This window comes from Mauremys mutica, chromosome 7, assembly GCF_020497125.1.
Source record: "Mauremys mutica isolate MM-2020 ecotype Southern chromosome 7, ASM2049712v1, whole genome shotgun sequence".
Taxonomy (NCBI): Eukaryota; Metazoa; Chordata; order Testudines; family Geoemydidae; genus Mauremys; species Mauremys mutica.
The window spans coordinates 110,788,674-110,811,468 of NC_059078.1; the positions used below are offsets into that span (position 1 = coordinate 110,788,674).

The following is a 22,795-nucleotide window of genomic DNA, read 5'->3' on the forward strand; positions in this document are numbered from 1 at the left end:
GTCTTCAGAGCCAGTACAGCTCACTTTAGTCAGCCAAGGATCTGTCGAACCTTCACCAAAATAGCTAGTTCTCAGAGCAGCAACAGGCTCACCACAGCCCAGCTGCCGGCACACAACTCGTGCATCGTTCATGTCCCACAAATCACCACAAACTTTTACCCAGCGTCCAAAGTGAAGGATTTCAACACGACCAGCACAGCGGTGTGGCCCATTTACAAGTTCCAGCAACAGCGCTGTGAAAGACACAAACAATTAATTGCTAGACTACTTGTCCATTTTCACAGGTAGATATTTTAATACTTGTCAGTTACCAATTAAAATTTGACTCATATTGGCAATGCAATGCCATTTATGAGCAGCTAGTCATCCTCCTTTAGCTCTTGGTTGGTCATAGCACTATCCTAGTTGACGTGATTGTCTCAACAGAAAGGCCAAGGACTCAGTGGTCAATGTGCCTCACCCGAGAAGTCTCACCAAAAGAGGAAGGTCGCCCCGCATAGCTTGTGGCTTGTGCTGTGTTTTTTCTGTGAATGAATAGGAAACTTCGGGCTCCAGCACTCCGAACTACCTTTCCCAAGCATGAAACTCACTTCACATTTCTAGGGCTTCAATTTAATTACAATCATTCTTAAATTCACAGGGCATTGTCATTTTCCAAGCCAGAACACAGAAATTTGTTAGCTAAATGCATAACATTGTAAATTAAAATCAGTATAAATATAAACAGTACTGTATATAGACAGACTCACCATCACCCACAGTATCAACTGAAAAAAAGCACATAACACAAAGTATATTAGCAGAAAATACTTCGTTTTCTAGAACGCTTTTTATTTTTTCCTGTATAAATGCACTAACTTGTTCAGAAAGCATAATTTTTTTTTAACATCCAACGTTTGGCACTAGAAAGAACTTCATATGGGGTCCACGCTGTGTGCGTGATAAAACTCCACCCATGGTGCTCCCCATACTCCTGCAGAAGGGGAGGTTTATGCCAAGCTGTGAGAGGGGTTGGTTGATCTACGACTACATTCTCTCCCATGAAGAGCTGCTGCCTCCAGTGTTGCGGTAACATATCAGAGCAGCTCTGACTTCAGACCCCTGTAGATATTCCCAGCCCCCTCTGAAAACTCTCTGGTCATTACAATCAGAGTTGGTGCATTGCTTGCATATCATAGTACTTCCTTAAGCATTCTATTTTGAATCCATGCGATAATACTTAGGTCCAAGCCAACACTAACTAAAGCGTCCAAGGAATGTTTCTGATATAGCGACCAGATGTCTTACATCAGAGTCCAGAAATATTACATCCACTGCCTTCTTCATTCACTATGTTAATCAAAAACACTGATCAATTTTTTGCCTTTGATGATTTCTTCCAAAGCTTGTTTTGCACACAGTTATTATTCATATGCTTTGTCTTCATCAGCCATCATGTTAGTGATTTCATTTCAGTGAATATGATTGTTAAACTGTAAAATTCTATTCTATATTTTCAGTAGGTGAGTACAATATAAAATAGATACAATATTAGTAAAGCAAAAATAGGGCTTACAAATGATGGTTGTCTCTGGCGTCGTAGTTGTAGTGGTCTCAGGAATGGTTGTAGTAGTTTCATAAGTGGGTGTAGGGCTCTCTTTTGAGAAAACAAAGACAAAAATAGAGATTTTTTTAATAAGAACACAAGAATGGATTATTTTATTGCTTAATATATACAATTTTTTGTATTGCTATTGTGATATTTTAAATTACTTTCTTAGAAACCTTTTGTTTTTATGATTATTGATGCAAAAAAAAATTTCTTCTTTCCTCTAGCACAAAATGACATGGGAACATAGTTTGGGAATTTTTGTATGTTTTTGTTTTTATTCAGTATTTATTCAAGGTTGTAAAATGACTTGTAACTTGTTTATTTACAATTGCGTAATTTCTGAATGCCCCAAAGACCCAAGGAAACACACAGTGCCAGTGCTTTGCTGCTGTAAATTAGTGTAGATCCATTGGCTTGAGTGGAGTGACACCAATTTATATCAACTGAGGATGTGGCCTAAACATTATTTTAAATTGATATTTTAATACATCCAAAAAGAGACCCCAGTATCCACTGTGCCAGAGACATCCCTTCAGTCAGAGAGAACATGGAGTCAACACTGTGTGGTTCAATTTTGAGATTTGTTTTAAATCTACATAAAGTAGTTTGCTCAGTATTTTTTCATTTCATCATCTTATAATCATGACACTCAAGCAGACTCATCTTTAAGTTGCAAAATGATCGCACGAACAACAACATTGGGACAATATGCAAAGAAAGTATCTGATCATCTTACACTAACATCTTCATTGTGATTGCACTTGTGAACCTATCATACCAATAAGGGGACTGCCTCACAAAGGATTCATTTCCTTTATAGTTCACAAGTACTGTTGTGCAATCTCTTTACAATAAAAGTTGAATTTACAAATGCAGAATTATGTACAAAAAACCTGTATTCAAAAATAAAACAATGTACAACTTTACAGCCTTCAAGACCACTCAGTTCTACTTCTTGTTCAGTCAATCGCTCAGACAAACAAGTTTGTTTACATTTGCAGGAGTTAATGCTGCCCACTTGATATTTACAATGTCACCTGAAAGTAAGAACAGGTGTTCGCACGGCACTGTTGTAGCCGGCGTCGCAAGATATTTACGTGCCAGATGCGCTAAAGATTCATATGTCCCTTCATGCTTCAACAACCATTCAGAGGATATGCATCCATGCTGATGACAGGTTCTGCTTGATAACTATTCAAAACAGTGCAGACCAATGAACGCTCATTTTCATCATCTGAGTCAGATGCCACCAGCAGAGAAGATTGATTTTTTTTTTTGGTGGTTCAGGTTCTGAAGATTCCGCATCGGAGTGTTGCTCTTTTAAGACTTCTGAAAGCATGCTCCACACCTCGTCCCTCTCAGATTTTGGAAGGCACTTCAGATTCTTAAACCTTGGGTTGAGTACTATATCTATCCTTAGAAATCTCACATTGGTACCTTCCTGCGTTTTGTGAAATCTATTCTTAAATAGATGTTCTTAAAATGAACAACACGCTGGGTCATCATCCAAGACTGCTATAACATGAAATTTATGGCAGAATGGGGGTAAAACAGAACAGGAGGCACTGAATTCCTTGTGGGAGAATTGTGTCACAAATTTAATTAACTCATTAATTTTTTAATGAGCATAATCAGCATGGAAGCATGTCCTCTGGAATGGTGGATGAAGCATGAAGGGGCATAAGAATATTTAGCATATCTGGCATATAAATACCTTGCAGTGCCGGCTACAAAAGTGCCATGCAAATGCCTATTCTCACTTTCAGATGACATTGTAAATAAGAAGTGGGCAACATAATCTCCCGTAAATGTAAACAAACTTGTCTGTCTTAGTGATTGGCTGAAAAAGAATTCGGACTGAGTGGACTTGTAGGCTCTAAAGTTTTACACCATTTTGTCTTTGGGTGCCGTTATGTAACAAAAAAAAAATCTACATTTGTAAATTGCAATTTCACGATAAAGAGATTGCACTACAGTACTTGGATGAGGTGGATTGAAAAATATTATTTCTTTTGTTTGTCATTTTTACAGTGCAAATATTTGTAATCAAAAGTAAGAATATAAAGTGAGGATTGTACACTTTGTATTCTGTGTTATAACTGAAGTCAATATATTTGAAAATGTAGAAAAACATCCAAAAATATTTAATAAACAATAGAATAACCATTGAAATGTAACAGTGAGATTAAAACTGTGATCAATCACCATTCATTTTTTAATTGTGATTAATTTTTTTGAGTTAATTGTGTGAGTTAACTGATTAATTAATCAGCCCTAGTATATAGTGAAGGAATTTGTATTTGTTTGTTTCCTTTTCTTTGAACAATTATTATAGTTTAAAGCTGTCTTCTAAATTGTTCACCTATTTAATACTGGGTAATTTGATGAATGTCCCAAATGGTCAAGGAACCTCGCAAAGCCAGATCCCCTGCTAGTGTACAATGGTGTAGATACATTGACTTGGATCAGCGACAAGAATTCAAATGGGGTGAGGATCTGGACTAAACATTATTACAGAGATAAATATATTCAAAGTGGTGTCACAGAAGTACTTGTTACAGTACTTATTACAGTGTTAAATCTAACAGCGCCTTTGTTTAAATTCTTATTAGTAGCAGCACAACTTCTTGTATAGCAATATTATATAAGTGCATTTAAACACTGAAGTACAGATTACCGAGATGTGCAGTTTAACATATAGAATCTATTCTGCCAGGTACTGAGCAGTCTGGCTTTGGTCCAGCAAAACATTTAAGCACAAGTAGTCTCACCAGCTGCAATGGCACTACTTATGGGCAGCATCTAGCAGGATCAAGTCTGTAATTTACAAGGAAAAGTATAAATCTTGAGTTACCTGTTTCTGGAGGCGCTGTTAGTCCAGAACCTGTTGATGCAGAAATATCAGACATGGGACATTCCTATTGGATGGGTCTTTCATTGAGGATGTCATGTTTCAAATCAACAGAGCAGAAGCATGAAACACCATGTTTACAAAAAAGTAATTACATTAATCCTTAGGATAACCATCACGTAATAAAATTCTGCTTCCCGTGACTCAAACTAAATCCCACTGAAGTTAATGGAGACATATCCCTTGACCTTGAGGTATGTCGGATTGAGACCATACTAACCCAGCTGATAAAACTCCTGACCTACATACACCCTAGATGGTTCATATCACATCCCTCACTGCTAGAATCTACATCAACACCTAATGAACTTTCCTTTAAAGTATGGTTTACAAACTTAAAATATATTTTAGCTAAGAATGTGACATATACTGAAAGAAAAAGTGTAAAGTAAAACATTTTAAAATACAATCCTTATTCTATTTTACAACAAACACAAAGCTGATTTGCTGAGTATAAAAGCTACAGATATGCAATAAAAGACAATACATACCTGCACATATGACGCCGGCATCTCCATAAACACCACATGAATAGTGTGTGTATTCATAAGGGCAAAACCACAAAAAGTTTTCAGAACCAGTGCAGCTCACATTAGTCATCCAAGGACTTGCCCAGCCTTCACCAAAATAGCTATTCCTCAGAGCAGCAACAGGCTCGCCACAGCCCAGTTGCCTGCACACAACTCGTGCATCATTCATGTCCCACAAATCACCACAAACTTTTACCCAGCCTCCAAAGTGAAAGATTTCAACACGGCCTGCACAGCGGTTTGGCCCATTTGCAAGTCCGAGCACCAGATCTGGGAAAGACACAAATCAATTGATTGCTAGACTATTTGTCCATTTTCACATGGAGATGTTTTAATACTTCTCAGTGACCAATTAAAAATTGTCCCATATTGGCAAAGCAATGCCATGTATTGAGAAGCTAGTCATTCTCCTTTAGCTCCTGGCTGGCCATAGCCCTATCAAAGTTGACATGATTGTCTCGGCAGAGAGGCCAACGACTCAGTGGTCAATGTGCCTCACACGAGAAGTCTCACCAAATGAGGAAGATCGCCCCGCATAGCCATGGCTTGTGCTGTGTGTTTTCTGTGAATGAATAGAAGACTTTGGGCTCCAACACTCTGAACTATCTCTCCCAAGCATGAAACTCACTTCACGTTTCCAGGGCTTCAATTTCAAATTTCATACAATCATAATTAAATTCACAGGGTATTGTCATTTTCCAAGTCACAAGACAGAAAGTTGTTAGCTAAATGCACAACATTGGAAATTAAAATCAGTACAAATGTAAACAATACTGTCCAGAGACAGACTCACCATCAGTCATTATTTGAACTGAAAAAAAGCACATAACACAAATTTTATTAGTACAAAATACTTAGGCTTCTAGAAAGCTTTTTCTTTTTTCCTGTATAACTGCAGTAACTTGTCCAAAAAGCATAACATTTTTCCAACATACAAGATTGTCTGGCACTAAGAACTTCATATGGGGTCCACACTGTGTGTGCCCCAAAACTCTGCTCATGGTGCTCCCTGTACTCCTGCAGGAAGGGAGGTTTATGGCAAGGTGTCAGAGGAGCTGGCTGTTCTGTGATTACATTCTCTCCCATGAAGTGCTGCTGCCTCCACGGTTAATCAGAGCACCTCTGACTCCAGACTCCCATAGATATTCCCAGCCCCCTCCGAAACCCTTCTCTGGCATCAGTCCCTGCGAAAATTCTCTGGTCGCTACAACTAAAGTTGATACATTGCTGCACATCACAGTGCTTCTTTAAGCATTCATCTTTCTATTGTAATCCAGGTGACAATACTTAGGTCCAAGCCAATACTAACTAAAGTGTCCAAGGAATGTTTCTGATATAGTGACCAATGTCTTACATCTGAGTCCAGATATATTACATCCACTGCCTTCTTCATTCACTGCATTCATCAAAAGCACTGATCAGTTTTTATTCCTATGATACAGTCTTCCAAAGCTCACATTACCCACAGTTATTATTCATATGCTTTGTCTTCTGCAGTCATAGAATCATAGAAGATTAGGGTTGGAAGAGACCTCAGGAGGTCATCTAGTCCAACCCCCTCCTCAAAGCAGGACCAATCCCAATTCAATCATCCCAGCCAGGGCTTTGTCAAGCACGGCCTTAAAAATCTCTAAAGATACAGATTCCACCAACCAATTCCAGTACTTCACCACCTTCCTAGTGAAATAGTTTTTCCTAATAGCCAATCTAGACCTCCCACATTGCGACTTGAGACTATTACTTCTGTCACATCTGCCACCACTGAGAACAGCCTAGCTCCATCATCCAGTCATCATGCTAGTGATTTCATTTCATTAAACTGTAAAATTTTATTCTATATTTTCAGTAGGTGGGTACAATATAAAATAGATACAATATTAGTAAAGCAAAGATAAAATAGGGCTTACAAGTGGTGGTTGGCTCTGGCGTCGTAGTTGTAGTGGTCTCAGGAGTGGTTGTAGTAGTTTCAGAAGTGGATGTAGTGCTCTCTTTTGAGAAAACAAGACAAAGACAAAAATAGAGAATTTTTTAATAAGGACACAAGAATCGATTATTTTATTGCTTAATATACACAAATGTTTGTATTACTATTGCGATATTTTAAATTACTTTCTTAGAAACCTTTTGTTTTTATGATTATTGATGCAAAAAATATTTTCTTCTTTCCTTTAGCACAAAATGACATGGGAATATAGTTTGGGAATTTTTGTATGTTTTTATTTTTATTCAGTATTTATTCAAGGTTGTAAAATGACTTTTAAGTTGTTTATTTACAATTGGGTAATTTCTGAATGCCCCAAAGACCCAAGGAAACACACAGTGCCAGTGCTTTGCTGCTGTAAATTAGTGTAGATCCATTGGCTTGAGTGGAGTGACACCAATTTATATCAACTGAGGATGTGGCCTAAACATTACTTTAAATTGATATTTTAACACATCCAAAAAGAGACCCCAGTATCCACTGTGCCAGAGACATCCCTTCAGTCAGAGAGAACATGGAGTCAACACCGTGTGGTTCAATTTTGAGATTTTTTTAAATCCACAAAGTAGTTTGCTCAGTATTTTTTCATTTCATCATCCTATAATCATGACACTCAAGCAGACTCATCTTTAAGCTGCAAAATGATCGCACGAATGACAACATTGGGACAATATGCAAAGAAAGTACCTGATCATCTTACACTAGCATCTTCATTGTGATTGCACTTGTGAACCTATCATACCAATAAGGGGACTGCCACACAAAGGATTCATTTCCTTTATAGTTCACAAGTACTGTTGTGCAATCTCTTTACAATAAAAGTTGAATTTACAAATGCAGAATTATGTACAAAAAACCTGTATTCAAAAATAAAACAATGTACAACTTTACAGCCTTCAAGACCACTCAGTTCTACTTCTTGTTCAGTCAATCGCTCAGACAAACAAGTTTGTTTACATTTGCAGGAGTTAATGCTGCCCGCTTGTTATTTACAATGTCACCTGAAAGTAAGAACAGGTGTTCGCACGGCACTGTTGTAGCCGGCGTCGCAAGATATTTACGTGCCAGATGCGCTAAAGATTCATATGTCCCTTCATGCTTCAACAACCATTCATAGGATATGCATCCATGCTGATGACAGGTTCTGCTTGATAACTATTCAAAACAGTGTGCACCAATGCATGTTCATTTTCATCATCTGAGTCAGATGCCACCAGCAGAGAAGACTGATTTTCTTTATTGGTGGTTCAGGTTCTGTAGATTCCATATCGGAGTGTTGCTCTTTTAAGACTTCTGAAAGCATGTTCCACACCTCGTCCCTCTCAGATTTTGGAAGGCACTTCCGATTCTTAAACCTTGGGTTGAGTACTATATCTATCCTTAGAAATCTCACATTGGTACCTTCCTGCGTTTTGTGAAATCTGCAGTGAAAATATTCTTAAAATGAACAACATGCTCGGTCATCATCCAAGACTGCTATAACATGAAATATATGGCAGAATGGGGGTAAAACAGAGCAGGGGGCACTGAACTCCTTGGGGGAGAATTGTGTCACAAATTTAATTAACTCATTAATTTTTAATGAGCATAATCAGCATGGAAACATGTCCTCTGGAATGGTGGACGAAGCATGAAGGGGCATACGAATATTTAGCATATCTGGCATATAAATACCTTGCAGTGCCAGCTACAAAAGTGCCATGCGAATGCCTATTCTCACTGTCAGATGACATTGTAAATAAGAAGTGGGCAACATAATCTCCCGTAAATGTAAACAAACTTGTCTGTCTTAGTGATTGGCTGAAAAAGAATTCGGACTGAGTGGACTTGTAGGCTCTAAAGGTTTACACCATTTTGTCTTTGGGTGCCGTTATGTAACAAAAAAAAATCTACATTTGTAAATTGCAATTTCACGATAAAGAGATTGCACTACAGTACTTGGATGAGGTGGATTGAAAAATACTATTTCTTTTGTTTGTCATTTTTACAGTGCAAATATTTGTAATCAAAAGTAAGAATATAAAGTGAGAATTGTACACTTTGTATTCTGTGTTGTAACGGAAGTCAATATATTTGAAAATGTAGAAAAACATCCAAAAATATTTAATAACCAATAGAATAACTATTGAAATGTAACAGTGAGATTAAAACTGTGATTAATCACCATTCATTTTTTAATTGTGATTAATTTTTTTGAGTTAATTGCGTGAGTTAACTGATTAATTAATCAACCCTAGTATATAGTGAAGGAATTTGTATTTGTTTGTTTCCTTTTCTTTGAACAATTATTATAGTTTAAAGGTGTCTTCTAAATTGTTCACCTATTTAATACTGGGTAATTTGATGAATGTCCCAAATGGTCAAGGAACCTCGCAAAGCCAGATCCCCTGCTAGTGTACAATGGTGTAGATACATTGACTTGGATCAGCGACACCAATTCAAATGGGGTGAGGATCTGGACTAAACATTATTACAGAGATAAATATATTCAAAGTGGTGCCACAGAAGTACTTGTTACAGTACTTATTACAGTGTTAAATCTAACAGCTCCTTTGATTAAATTCTTATTAGTAGCAGCACAACTTCTTGTATAGCAGTATTATATAAGTGCATTTAAACACTGAAGTATTGATTACCGAGATGTGCAGTTCAACATATAGAATCTATTCTGCCAGGTACTGAGCAGTCTGGCTTTGGTCCAGCAAAACATTTAAGCACAAGTAATCTCACCAGCTGCAATGGCACTACTTATGGGCATACATTTAAGCCTGTGCTTAAGTGCTTTGCTGAATTAGAGCCAGATTGCTCAGCATCTAGCGGGATCAAGTCCGTAATTTACAAGTAAAAGTATAAATCTTGAGTTACCTGTTTCTGGAGGCGCAGTTAGTCCAGAACCTGTTGATGCAGAAATATCAGACATGGGACATTCCTATTGGATGGGTCTTTCATTGAGGATGTCATGTTTCAAATCAACAGAGCAGAAGCATGAAACACCGTGTTTACAAAAAAGTAATTACATTAATCATTAGGATAACCATCACGTAATAAAATTCTGCTTCCCGTGACTCAAACTAAATCCCACTGAAGTTAATGGAGACATATCCCTTGACCTTGAGGTATGTCGGATTGAGACCATACTAACCCAGCTGATAAAACTCCTGACCTACATACACCCTAGATGGTAATATCACATCCCTCACTGCTAGAATCTACATCAACACCTAATGAACTTTCCTTTAAAGTATGGTTTACAAACTTAAAATATATTTTAGCTAAGAATGTGACATACACTGAAAGAAAAAGTGTAAAGTAAAACATTTTAAAATACAATCCTTATTCTATTTTACAACAAACACAAAGCTGATTTGCTGAGTATAAAAACTACAGATATGCAATAAAAGACAATACATACCTGCACATATGACGCCGGCATCTCCATAAACACCACATGAATAGCGTGGGTGTTCATAAGGGCAAAACCACAAAAAGTTTTCAGAACCAGTGCAGCTCACATTAGTCATCCAAGGACTTGCCCAGCCTTCACCAAAATAGCTATTCCTCAGAGCAGCAACAGGCTCGCCACAGCCCAGTTGCCTGCACACAACTCGTGCGTCGTTCATGTCCCACAAATCACCACAAACTTTGACCCAGCCTCCAAAGTGAAAGATTTCAACACGGCCTGCACAGCGGTTTGGCCCATTTGCAAGTCCTAGCACCAGATCTGTGAAAGACACAAATCAATTGATTGCTAGACTATTTGTCCATTTTCACATGGAGATGTTTTAATACTTCACAGTTACCAAATAAAATTTGTCCCATATTGTCAAGCAATGCCATGTATTGAGAAACTAGTCATTCTCCTTTAGCTCCTGGCTGGCCATAGCCCTATCAAAGTTGACATGATTGTCTCAGCAGAGAGGCCAACGAATAAGTGGTCAATGTGCCTCACACGAGAAGTCTCACCAAATGAGGAAGATCGTCCCACATAGCCATGGCTTGTGCTGTGTGTTTTCTGTGAATGAATAGGAGACTTTGGGCTCCAACACTCTGAACTATCTCTCCCAAGCATGAAACTCACTTCACGTTTCCAGGGCTTCAATTTCAAATTTCATTACAATCATAATTAAATTCACAGGGTATTGTCATTTTCCAAGTCACAAGACAGAAAGTTGTTAGCTAAATGCACAACACTGGAAATTAAAATCAGTACAAATGTAAACAATACTGTCTATAGACAGACTCACCATCAGTCATTATTTGAACTGAAAAAAAGCACATAACACAAATTTTATTAGTACATAATACTTAGGCTTCTAGAAAGCTTTTTCTTTTTTCCTGTATAACTGCAGTAACTTGTCCAAAAAGCATAAATTTTTCCAACATACAATATTGTCTGGCACTAAGAACTTCATATGGGGTCCACCCTGTGTGTGCCCCAAAACTCTGCTCATGGTGCTCCCTGTACCCCTGCAGGAAGGGAGGTTTATGACACGGTGTCAGAGGAGCTGGCTGTTCTGTGATTACATTCTCTCCCATGAAGTGCTGCTGCCTCCACGGTTACAGTAGCACATCAGAGCACCTCTGACTCCAGACTCCCATAGATATTCCCAGCCCCCTCCGAAACCCTTCTCTGGCATCAGTCCCTGCGAAAATTCTCTGGTCGCTACAACTAAAGTTGATGCATTGCTGCACATCACAGTGCTTCTTTAAGCATTCATCTTTCTATTGTAATCCAGGTGACAATACTTAGGTCCAAGCCAATACTAACTAAAGTGTCCAAGGAATGTTTCTGATATAGTGATCAATGTCTTACATCTGAGTCCAGATATATTACATCCACTGCCTTCTTCATTCACTGCATTCATCAAAAGCACTGATCAGTTTTTATTCCTATGATACAGTCTTCCAAAGCTCACATTACCCACAGTTATTATTCATATGCTTTGTCTTCTGCAGTCATAGAATCATAGAAGATTAGGGTTGGAAGAGACCTCAGGAGGTCATCTAGTCCAACCCCCTCCTCAAAGCAGGACCAATCCCAATTCAATCATCCCAGCCAGGGCTTTGTCAAGCACGGCCTTAAAAATCTCTAAAGATACAGATTCCACCAACCAATTCCAGTACTTCACCACCTTCCTAGTGAAATAGTTTTTCCTAATAGCCAATCTAGACCTCCCACACTGCGACTTGAGACTATTACTTCTGTCACATCTGCCACCACTGAGAACAGCCTAGCTCCATCATCCAGTCATCATGCTAGTGATTTCATTTCATTAAACTGTAAAATTTTATTCTATATTTTCAGTAGGTGGGTACAATATAAAATAAATACAATATTAGTAAAGCAAAGATAAAATAGGGCTTACAAGTGGTGGTTGGCTCTGGCGTCGTAGTTGTAGTGGTCTCAGGAGTGGTTGTAGTAGTTTCAGAAGTGGGTGTAATGCTCTCTTTTGAGAAAACAATACAAAGACAAAAATAGAGAATTTTTTAATAAGGACACAAGAATCGATTATTTTATTGCTTAATATACACAAATGTTTGTATTACTATTGCGATATTTTAAATTACTTTCTTAGAAACCTTTTGTTTTTATGATTATTGATGCAAAAAATATTTTCTTCTTTCCTTTAGCACAAAATGACATGGGAATATAGTTTGGGAATTTTTGTATGTTTTTGTTTTTATTCAGTATTTATTCTTTTTATTTACAATTGGGTAATTTGCTGAATGTCCCAAAGAGCCAAGGAAACACACAGTGCCAGTGCTTTGCCGCTGTAAATTAGTGTAGATCCTTTGGCTTGAGTGGAGTTATCCTCAGTTGATATAAATTGGTATGTGGCCTAAACATTATTTTAAATTGACATTTTAATAGATCCAAAGAGAGACCCCAGGATCCACTGTGCCAGAGACATCCCTTCAGTCAGAGAGAACATGGAGTCAACACCGTGCAGGTATTTTTTCATTTCATCATGTTATAATCATGACACTCAAGCAGACTCATCTTTAAGCTGCAAAATGATCGCACGAACGACAACATTGGGACAATATGCAAAGAAAGTACCTGATCATCTTACACTAGCATTTTCATTGTGATTGCACTTGTGAACATAGCTTACCAATGAGGGCACTGCCACACAAAGGATTCATTTCCTTTATAGTTCACAAGTACTGTTGTGCAATCTCTTTACAATAAAAGTTGAATTTACAAATGTAGAATTATGTACAAAAAACCTGCATTCAAAAATAAAACAATGTACAACTTTAGTGCCTACAAGTCTACTCAGTCCTACTTCTTGTTCAGCCAATTGCTCAGACAAACACGTTTGTTTACATTTGCAGGAGATACTGCTGCCCCCTTCTTATTTACAATGTCATCTGAAAGTAAGAACAGGCGTTCGCACGGCACTGTTGTAGCCAGCATTGCAAGATATTTACGTGCCAGATAAAGTGACATTACCAGTTTTATATCCAAAGCAAGTACTGACAATGAAAATGCACTTGAAGCGTCATACCGTGTGAGCTACCGAGTAGCAAAAGCATCAGAAGCCCATACCATAGCAGAGAGTTTGATTGGTCCATGTATAAAAAAGGTAGTTCATTGCATGCTTGGAGAAAAGGTTGCAAAAAGGATTGACATGGTACCTTTGTCCAATAATACGTTGTCACAAAGAATTAATAACATGTCAAATAATGTAGAGACTACAATTATACATAGAGTGAAAAATAGTCCATATTATGCTATACAGTTGGATGAATCAACTGATGTAGCTAATCTAGCTATTTTGCTACTGTTTGTATGTTATGTGAATGAAGGTATGGTTGAAGAAGACTTGTTGTTTTGCTGGCCATTGGAAGAATGCACAACTGGAGAAGATATCTTCAATCTGGCTAATGCCTATTCTCAAGAAAAGGAAATAGGATGGTCTCATTGCCTAGACGTTTGCACTGATGGGGCCACATCAATGATGGGGAAGTATAGTGGATTTGTAGCTCAAACAAAAAAGGTTGCATCAAAAGTCTGCAGTATCCATAGACAAGCCCTCACAACAAAACACATGCCTGAGGGAAGTGCTGGACAATGAAGTGAAAATGGTGAATTTCATAAAATCACGGCCAACAAATTCCAGAATATTTCACGTACTTTATGAAGAAACGGGTAGTATACACAATTGTCTGTTGACCCATACAGAAGTTAGATGGCTTTCACGGGGCAAAATCCTTGTGCGCTTGTTTGAGTTTAGAACGGAAATCCTAGTTTTTTCAACAGCCACCCTTTCCACCTTGCTCCAGAGCCTAGCTTATTTAGCAGATATTTTCTCAAGAATTATTGGCCTAAAATTATCTCTTCAAGGCCTCAATATAACCGTTTTAAATGTGTAAGAGCGAGTTGAATCCATGATAAAGAAGTTGCAGTTCTGGGAAAGTTGTTTGGAAAACAATCAAACTGAGTGTTAATCTTCATGACTTCTTGGCAAAACATAAACTTCAGTTGGATCAGTGCACTAAAACCAATATAACTGCACACCTAAAAGGACTTGGCACAACTTTCAGGGAATACTTTCCAGCTATGTCAGGCAATGACGACTGGATTCACAACCCTTTTGATGATACCACTTTCTCAATGCACATATTGGTCACTGAGGAAAAAGAGAAATTGATTGAGATCTCATGTAATTACGAACTGAAAAGGAGTTTCAGAAATCTGTCATTGATCAACTTTTGGCTGAGCTTAAGAAACAAATACCCCCTTCTGGCAGAAAAAGCTACTACAGTTTTGTTACCATACTGATGCGAGAAAGCGTTTTCCTCGTATGCACATCTGAAAACCAAACACAGAAACAGACTCGATGCCAAACCACACCTGAGACTTTATCTTTCTCCAGTGGTTCTGGACTTCCAAGAGCTAAAGGTAATAATTGGAGATATACCAATCTCCTAGAACTGGAAGGGACCTTGAAAGGTCATCGAGTCCAGCCCCCTGCCTTCACTAGCAGGACCAATTTTTGCCCCAGATCCCTAAGTGGCCCCCTCAAGGATTGAACTCACAACCCTGGGTTTAGCAGGCCAATGCTCAAATCATTATATAAGGGCATTATATTATTGCCCTTATATAAATCCATGGTACGCCCACATCTCGAATACTGTGTACAGATGTGGTCTCCTCACCTCAAAAAAAGGTATTCTAGCACTAGAAAAGGTTCAGAAAAGGGCAACTAAAATGATTAGAGGGTTAGAGAGGGTCCCATATGAGGAAAGATTAAAGAGGCTAGGACTCTTCAGCTTGGAAAAGAGAAGACTAAGGGGGGATATGATAGAGGTATATAAAATCATGAGTGATGTTGAGAAAGTGGATAAGGAAAAGTTATTTACTTATTCCCATAATACAAGAACTAGGGGTCACCAAATGAAATTAATAGGCAGCAGGTTTAAAACAAATAAAAGGAAGTTCTTCTTCACGCAGCGCACAGTCAACTTGTAGAACTCCTTACCTGAGGAAGTTGTGAAGGCTAGGACTATAACAATGTTTAAAAGGGGACTGGATAAATTCATGATGGCTAAGTCCATAAATGGCTATTAGCTAGGATGGGTAAGAATGGTGTCCCTAGCCTCTGTTCGTCAGAGGATGGAGATGGATGGCAGGAGAGTGATCACTTGATCATTGCCTGTTAGGTTCACTCCCTCTGGGGCACCTGGCATTGGCCACTGTCGGTAGACAGATACTGGGCTAGATGGACCTTTGGTCTGACCCGGTACGGCCGTTCTTATGTTCTTATGTTCACTGAGCTATCCCTCCCCCTCTTTGCAGAGCAAAGCAAGTGCATCCATCATACTGAGGAAATTTAAACTGAAATCCCTGGAACTATTCATTTTAGGAGGGGGTTCATGAGATTTCACAATTTAGTAAAAGGGGTTTGCGGATTGTTAAATTTGGGAACCACTGATGTAGATTATACTGGTGAGTAATATCATGAACCATCTAGGGTATGTGTAGGTCAGGAGTTTAATCATCTGGGTTAATATGGCCCAATCCGACCTCCCTTAAAGTCAAGGGTTATTACTCCATTAACTTTAATGGGATTTAGTTTGAGTCACAGGAAGCAGAATTTTATTACCTGATGGTTATGCTAAGGATTAATGTAATTACTTTTTTGTAAACTTTTTTGCTTCTGCTCTGTTGATTTGAAACGTGACATCCTCAATGAAAGACTCATCCAATAGGAATGTCCCATGTCTAAAATGTCTGATATTTCTGCATCAACAGGTTCTGGACTAACAGCGCCTCCAGAAACAGGTAACTCAAGATTTATACTTTTCCTTGTAAATTACAGACTTGATCCTGCTAGATGCTGAGCAATCTGGCTCTAATTCAGCAAAGCACTTAAGCACAGGCTTAAATGTATGCCCATAAAGTAGTGCCATTGCAGCTGGTGAGACTACTTGTGCTTAAATGTTTTGCTGGACCAAAGCCAGACTGCTCAGTACCTGGCAGAATAGATTCTATATGTTGAACTGCACATCTCGGTAATCTGTACTTCAGTGTTTAAATGCACTTAGATAATACTGCTATACAAGAAGTTGTGCTGCAACTATTAAGAATTTAAACAAAGGAGCGGTTAGATGCAATCTCTTACATTTTTTTCTTGCTGAAAAAGAAACAATGTAATGTTTTGAAAGTATTGGTCTTCATGTTAGGCACTGAAAAGTTTTATCTCCTTTGGTGTGGGTATTAAAACTGTAATAAGTACTTGTAACAAGTACTCCTCAGGCAGGGGCGGCTCCAGGCCCCAGCACGCCAAGCGCATGCTTGGGGCAGCAAGCCGCTGGGGGCGCTCTGCCGGCGCCGCGGGGGCGGCAGGCAGGGTGCCTTCGGTGGCTTGCCTGTGGGAGGTCCGCTGGTCCCGCGGCTTCGGTGGACCTCCCACAGGTGTGCCTGCAGAGGGTCCGCTGGTCCCGCGTCTTCTGGACCTCCCGCAGGTACCTATTTCTTATACAGGCACCTATTAGCCGTGCCTGCGGCCGTGGCAGGTAAACAAACTGGCCCGGCCCACCAGGAGCTTTCCCTATACAAGTGACGTCCCAAGTTTGGGAAACACTGTGCTAGACCATCACCACAAATCAGACACTGGTTTTGGATGTTCTTGATCACCAATGCATATAAAGCCATATTTTATATAATCGTCATTTTTTCTTCTCTTTTCTTTGTAAGTGACTTTCCAGGACCATCATGGTCATTAAACTTAGATTTTCCACAGTGTGGGCTTGAGGAAACGCTAGCTGATTCTTGTGTCTTTACACTTTCCTTTTTCAGCCACTTATCCATTGAACTTGTGTACAAAAGTTGTAATAAAAATAACCCAGAGAGAATGCTAACAACCAACACATTAGAAAATGAAGATTTGCTCACATCTCACTGAAGCAAAACAGCACTCCAGAGAGAATGACAATTACTGAGGCACCTTAACGCTGCTACACTGGCTACAACGTGGTTCTGGCTGCTTTGGCGCGCAAACATCTTCATTTCTGCCACGAGGGCCATCCCTGGGGGGGTGCCCCGCAAGGGACAAATTAGCCTGGACCACCCCCACGTACATCATGGCCCCTGCTTACTCTGCCCCTCACGCCACCCAACTTCCCCAGTCTGCTAAGGAAAGGGGTCCCAGCTGCTGCCCTGCCAGGGGCAGCTCTAGGTATTTTGCCGCCCCAAGCACGGCAGGCAGGCTGCCTTCGGTGGCTTGCCTGTGGGAGGTCCCCGGTCCCGCAGATTCGGCGGCACGCCTGCAGGAGGTCCGCCAAAGCCGTGGGACCAGCGGACCCTCTGCAGGCATGCCGCTGAAGGCAACCTGCCTGCCGCCCTCGCGGCGACCGGCAGAGTGCCCCCCGCGGCTTGCCGCCCCAGGCACATGATTGACGTGCTGGTGCCTGTAGCCACCCCTGCCTTTAGCTGTCCTATTACCATGTAATAATTACTACAATATAAACAAGTTCAACATTCTCAGGAAAAGAAATGTGCACTGTAGAATTAAAATTTTGAAAGGGGGAGTTAAAAAAAAATTAAAATGGAGATAGCTCATCTAAAAGTCCCTAAAATCAAAACTGAAGACATTAAAATACTCTAACTCAGTATGGAGGCTGTGTTAGTTTTAGCACACCACACTGTAACTGAGTTACAGCAGGTATGAACACGCCTGAAGCAAAAAGGATTCAGGAAGGCAAGACAAAGATAATATAATTAAATTATGGGATTCAAGAGTTTGTTCAAGCCAAAGAGATGCCCTTTAGAAAATGGAACTATAGTCCCAGGGAAGCCAATAAAAAGGAGCATAAACTATTGCATTCTGTGTGATCCATATAGGATTTGGCCACCAGAATATAGAATCCAATAAGTAAAGAAGAATATTACTGAAACAAGGGTGAGATGGGACTTACTAGATTCTGTGTGTGCTGCCCTGGTTACCATTCCTATTGAAGTAAGATAAAGGACAAGGATTAATTAATCCCATGACTCGTCTGACCTAAGGAATCAACAAACCTAAATGATCAACTCCTTCAATTGCCTTCAAGTCCCATTCAGTAAATCTTGTAGAACAAGATTTCCTTTCTCCTGATATCACAATAGTAACAGTGGTGGCAACAGCTATAAAAAGGGTTGGCGTTTCTAGCACTCTGTAAAAAAGCAAAGAACATCTCAGCAGAAAGGAAGAAGATTGGGGAGAGAGATGGCTGGATCGATGAAAATAGCTAGGCTGGTCATAAGGAGGGATCATCAATATCGTTCATATTTCTTGATGATTTATGGCTTACAATCAAAAGTATGGATTTGTAACCTAATTGTGCACATAGCTAGCCTATGAAGCCACTTAGTTTTGCCCTTCCTCCCCCATTGCTTGTTAAACCAACATGTTGCAACTTGTCTTAGCTAATATTGTAAGCTCTTCCAATGTGTTTGACACCACTATACAGATAAATAATATTTTTTAAAATATGTGTGTCCACAAGGTGGTGCTAAATCTTTTAGATTCATGAAAGACATTCATTCAAAATAAACCATTGAACACAAGGTGATTTTCTTTTCACTGAGCATGAATTTTTCTTGGAAAAATCAACTGACCACGGGACAATACCATTATCAATTCAGCCATTTCTCTCTCAAACATATTTAGAAATAACTCAAACAGCTATAATGTTAAATCTAGTATAGTTTTTCTTGATATCAACGACTAGAAAAAATAATTTCTAAAGACTTTGAACACATTGGTCAAACATATTCTTGTTCCTTGGCCTCTTCTTGATCCTGTCTCTGCGCAGGGCCTGAGTCTAATCTCACAAAAGTGAGAAACAAGGCTCCATTGAAGTCAATTGGTTTTATTAGTCTAAAGTCAGTATGTGAGATCAGAATCATGCCTATCTTGTTTATAATGGGCCTGTCACCCTGGCATACTTCAGCTGGATCCAGCTAAACTACTGGTGGTAGCTAGGTCATTTGAAAAAAGAAGCTATATTCAGTTTAAGTGGTGAATATTGAATCATTCTATGGTGAACATTACAATAAAATAACAATAGAATGTTGCTAGTACTATGAATTAGGCCTGGTCTACACTGGGAGGGGGAGGGGGTGGTTGATGTAAGATACGCAATTTCAGCTACGGGAATAGCGTAGCTGAAGTCAACGTATCTTATTTTGACTTACCTCCCGCCCTCACGGCGTGGGATCGAAGGCCGCGGCTCCCGCGTCAACTCCACTTCCACCTCTCGCCCTGGTGGAGTTCCGGAGTCAACAAGAGTGCGTTCAGAGATCGATTTATCACGTCTAGACGAGACGCGATAAATCAATCCCTGATAGATAGATCGCTACCCGCCGATCTGGCGGGTAGTGTGGACATACCCTTAAACATAAAAAGTGGTTCCATGGTGGGGGTCCCAGACACACTCCTTCATCAACAAGTATACTGCTTTATTAGCAAGTAGCGATTTTGCAGGAATCAAAATATTCAGTCTCCCCAGAAATGCATGTGAGTGGGTGATCATTTTAACAGTAGTGGGAAAACCAAACAGAGCCCAGATTAGACAATTCCCATCTTTGACAGTGCTGGAATATTTGAACAAGGCAGTAACTGAAGGTCTGCTGACTGCGAGATTTGGCCTTCAGTCTTGGGGACCATAGTCAGCTGACACGTTAAACCAGCTGCACTAGGCTTGGGATAGAGAATCAGGGAGCCATAACTGGTTGTTGGTTCTCATCATTTCTTCTTTTCTGCTCTGTTGGGTGGCTGGTGAGGGTGCGGGGTAAAGGAGCCATCTGTTGCTAAGTGCTCTACTAGGTTTAGGCAAAATCAGCTGAGCTCCTGCTCTGCATTGAGGGTTGCACAGCCCCACAAGGAAACAAGCTACTCTCCTTTCCATCTGCAATGCAACAGGTGGCCAGCAGGAGAGCTGCAGTAGGAAAGGACAACCATGGCTCACCGAAGTGTTCTCAGCTCCCTCAGAGCTGCTCCTGGGTCTGCATTAGGGTGACCATGATTTTATAGGGACAGTCCTGATATTCGGGGCATTTTCTTATATAGGCACCTATTACCCCACCCCCACCCCCACTCCCTGTTCTGATTTTTCATATTTGCTATCTGGTCACCCTAGTCTGCAGGGAGTTGAGAGAAGAAGAAACTGGAAGAAGCTAGAAGAAGCAGGGACAGTCTAGGGGAGGAAAGTTGTAGAGAAGCAGAGGAGGAAATAGAGGATGGGGAGAGAGAAACACAAAAAGAATGGAGAAAGGTGGCTAAGTCAAGACCAGCCACCCGTTTAACAGGGAGCACAGAGGTTGATCAGATCCAGTGACTGGTATATTAGGAAGGATATTTTAAGTCAGTGAAGGAGCCAGACTTCAAAGTTGTTCTGAAGAAGTTGCCCTGCTTTAAGGTTACAGTTAGGGTTCATACATATATCCTTACTCCCCTGTTATAATCATTCAGAAATACACTGAACGGATAAACACAAGCTATCGCACACTCCCCCTTCACAAACCTCATTTAACCGAGGGCCTGATGTGAACAGAAATAATGCTGCTTTAATACTAGTTAAAAAAATCACCCACCGTTTCCAGGTACAAAAATCCAAATGATATAACATGAGCTTTACAGGCTTGTTTAGAATAGGTTGGTTTAACATTTTGAACAGGTTAGCCAAACTAATGACAAGATAACAAGAAAGAAGATCACTCACAAAGGGGAAGATGCCAGCATACTGGTGTGTAATAGTTCATTCACCCCAAGTACACTCTGATAATTTCACAGTTGTAGCTTTATTATATTTTCTTAAAATGTATTTAATAAAATATTAGCTGGGTAGTTCAATGGGCACCTAAACATATTACTTTTGCAGCACTTGACAATATATATGCCTTTGAGCAAGAGAACCCACATTACTCCTTAATTCACACCCCGAACACCAAGATTTGGAGACGTTAACTTGTTAACTTACAGGCTATTGATTGACTTGATTTTAATTGTGGCACAAGCCACTAACACAAAACACTAGGTGGTGGGAGCAAGGTTAATTTCACCATACTAAGCAGTTTATTTAAATGGTTCAAATAATAGTTACAATTAACTAGTTTGTTTGGCTCACATTTTTCAACAGAACAGAGCTGCGCTAGCCATTGTGGCCTTACGCTGACACTACCTTTAATCTTTGCACAAAGCTCCCATTGGCATGATTGGGAGTTCTAGATATAGACCCAGTGAAAGTGAGCAGAACATGTCTTTACATTTTTGTAAGAATGACTTTGCAAGAATGGTAGGCACTGTACCTGTGGTAGTCTGCAGAGCTCCAGAAATTGTCAGGAACATCCAAATGAACATCATTGTGGCACCCATCTTGTGAGGGCTCCTGAGGAACAGAGCATTAGAATTTATAGGCTCTGACTATGGAGGGGCGTGGCTCAACAGTCTGCTCTGCACCGACAGTATACAAAGTGAATTCCAAAGGTGATTTCATTTCAGTCACAAAGGAAGGTGTGTTTAATTTGTTCCACATTTCATTTTATTTTTATAACTTGGTAGTCTCTGCCAGAAGATAATATTTAAATAATAGCATTTCACACTTCTTGAAGCAGAACTTTTGGCATAAATTATCCCACATAAGTTTGACTTGTGTATGAATCAAAAGTTACCTTTGGTGTCTCTAGAGTGGAGTCAGGTGCTTTATTCTTCCCAGCTACTGCTGGTGGCATGAAAGGAGGGGAATCTTTGAGACTGTAGGAAGTGGTGGGGTGGCCATTCCCCAGGAAGGAATTTTTCATGGTGTTTGAAGGGTCAATCAGTTGTCTGCAGTACATAATTCAGGAATGTGATTGAGTCACAGCATCAGATACAAATATTTGGCAGTAGTTTATTTAATATTTTAGTAGTGTTTTATTGACTTGTGACATTTGGTGGTTCTCCCAGGGCAGTAACAAGTTAGGTCACTGTTTGCCTTGTAATCCTGGGTGTCTTGCGGCTGTGCAGCTTTGATCCAGAGCTCTGACCCAGCAACCTGCTAGCAGCCCATTAGCCTCGCACTGGCTTTGCCCAACTTGGTTAATCTTCGCAGGATGAACTTAGGATCTTCCAGCCCCAAATTCACCCCGAAATCATCCTCCAGCAAGGATCAGTTCCTCTCTCTGGACCCTCACAGAGAAAGTATTAAGTTCGCTGCCTCTACAGAGGCAGTAAAACACTCTGTTAGTATATAGGCTTGTTTGTCAGCCTGAGATAGAATTTTGGGTTTGACCTTTTGATACTCTTATACTA

At 39.8% G+C, this 22,795-nt stretch overlaps 1 protein-coding gene across 1 annotated transcript in view; it reads right to left on the bottom strand.

Annotated features, from left to right (window-relative positions):
• The window catches only part of DMBT1 (deleted in malignant brain tumors 1), a 124,638-nt gene extending 123,312 nt beyond the window's left edge, over window positions 1-1,326 (bottom strand). The window contains exons 1-3 of the mRNA XM_045024605.1: window positions 1,242-1,326; window positions 750-767; window positions 93-233 (exon numbers count right to left, since the gene is read on the bottom strand). Of these exons, the coding sequence (XP_044880540.1) occupies window positions 93-233; window positions 750-767; window positions 1,242-1,326 (244 nt within the window). The remainder of the gene's footprint in view (window positions 1-92; window positions 234-749; window positions 768-1,241) is intronic.
• Window positions 1,327-22,795: the final 21,469 nt, after the last annotated feature.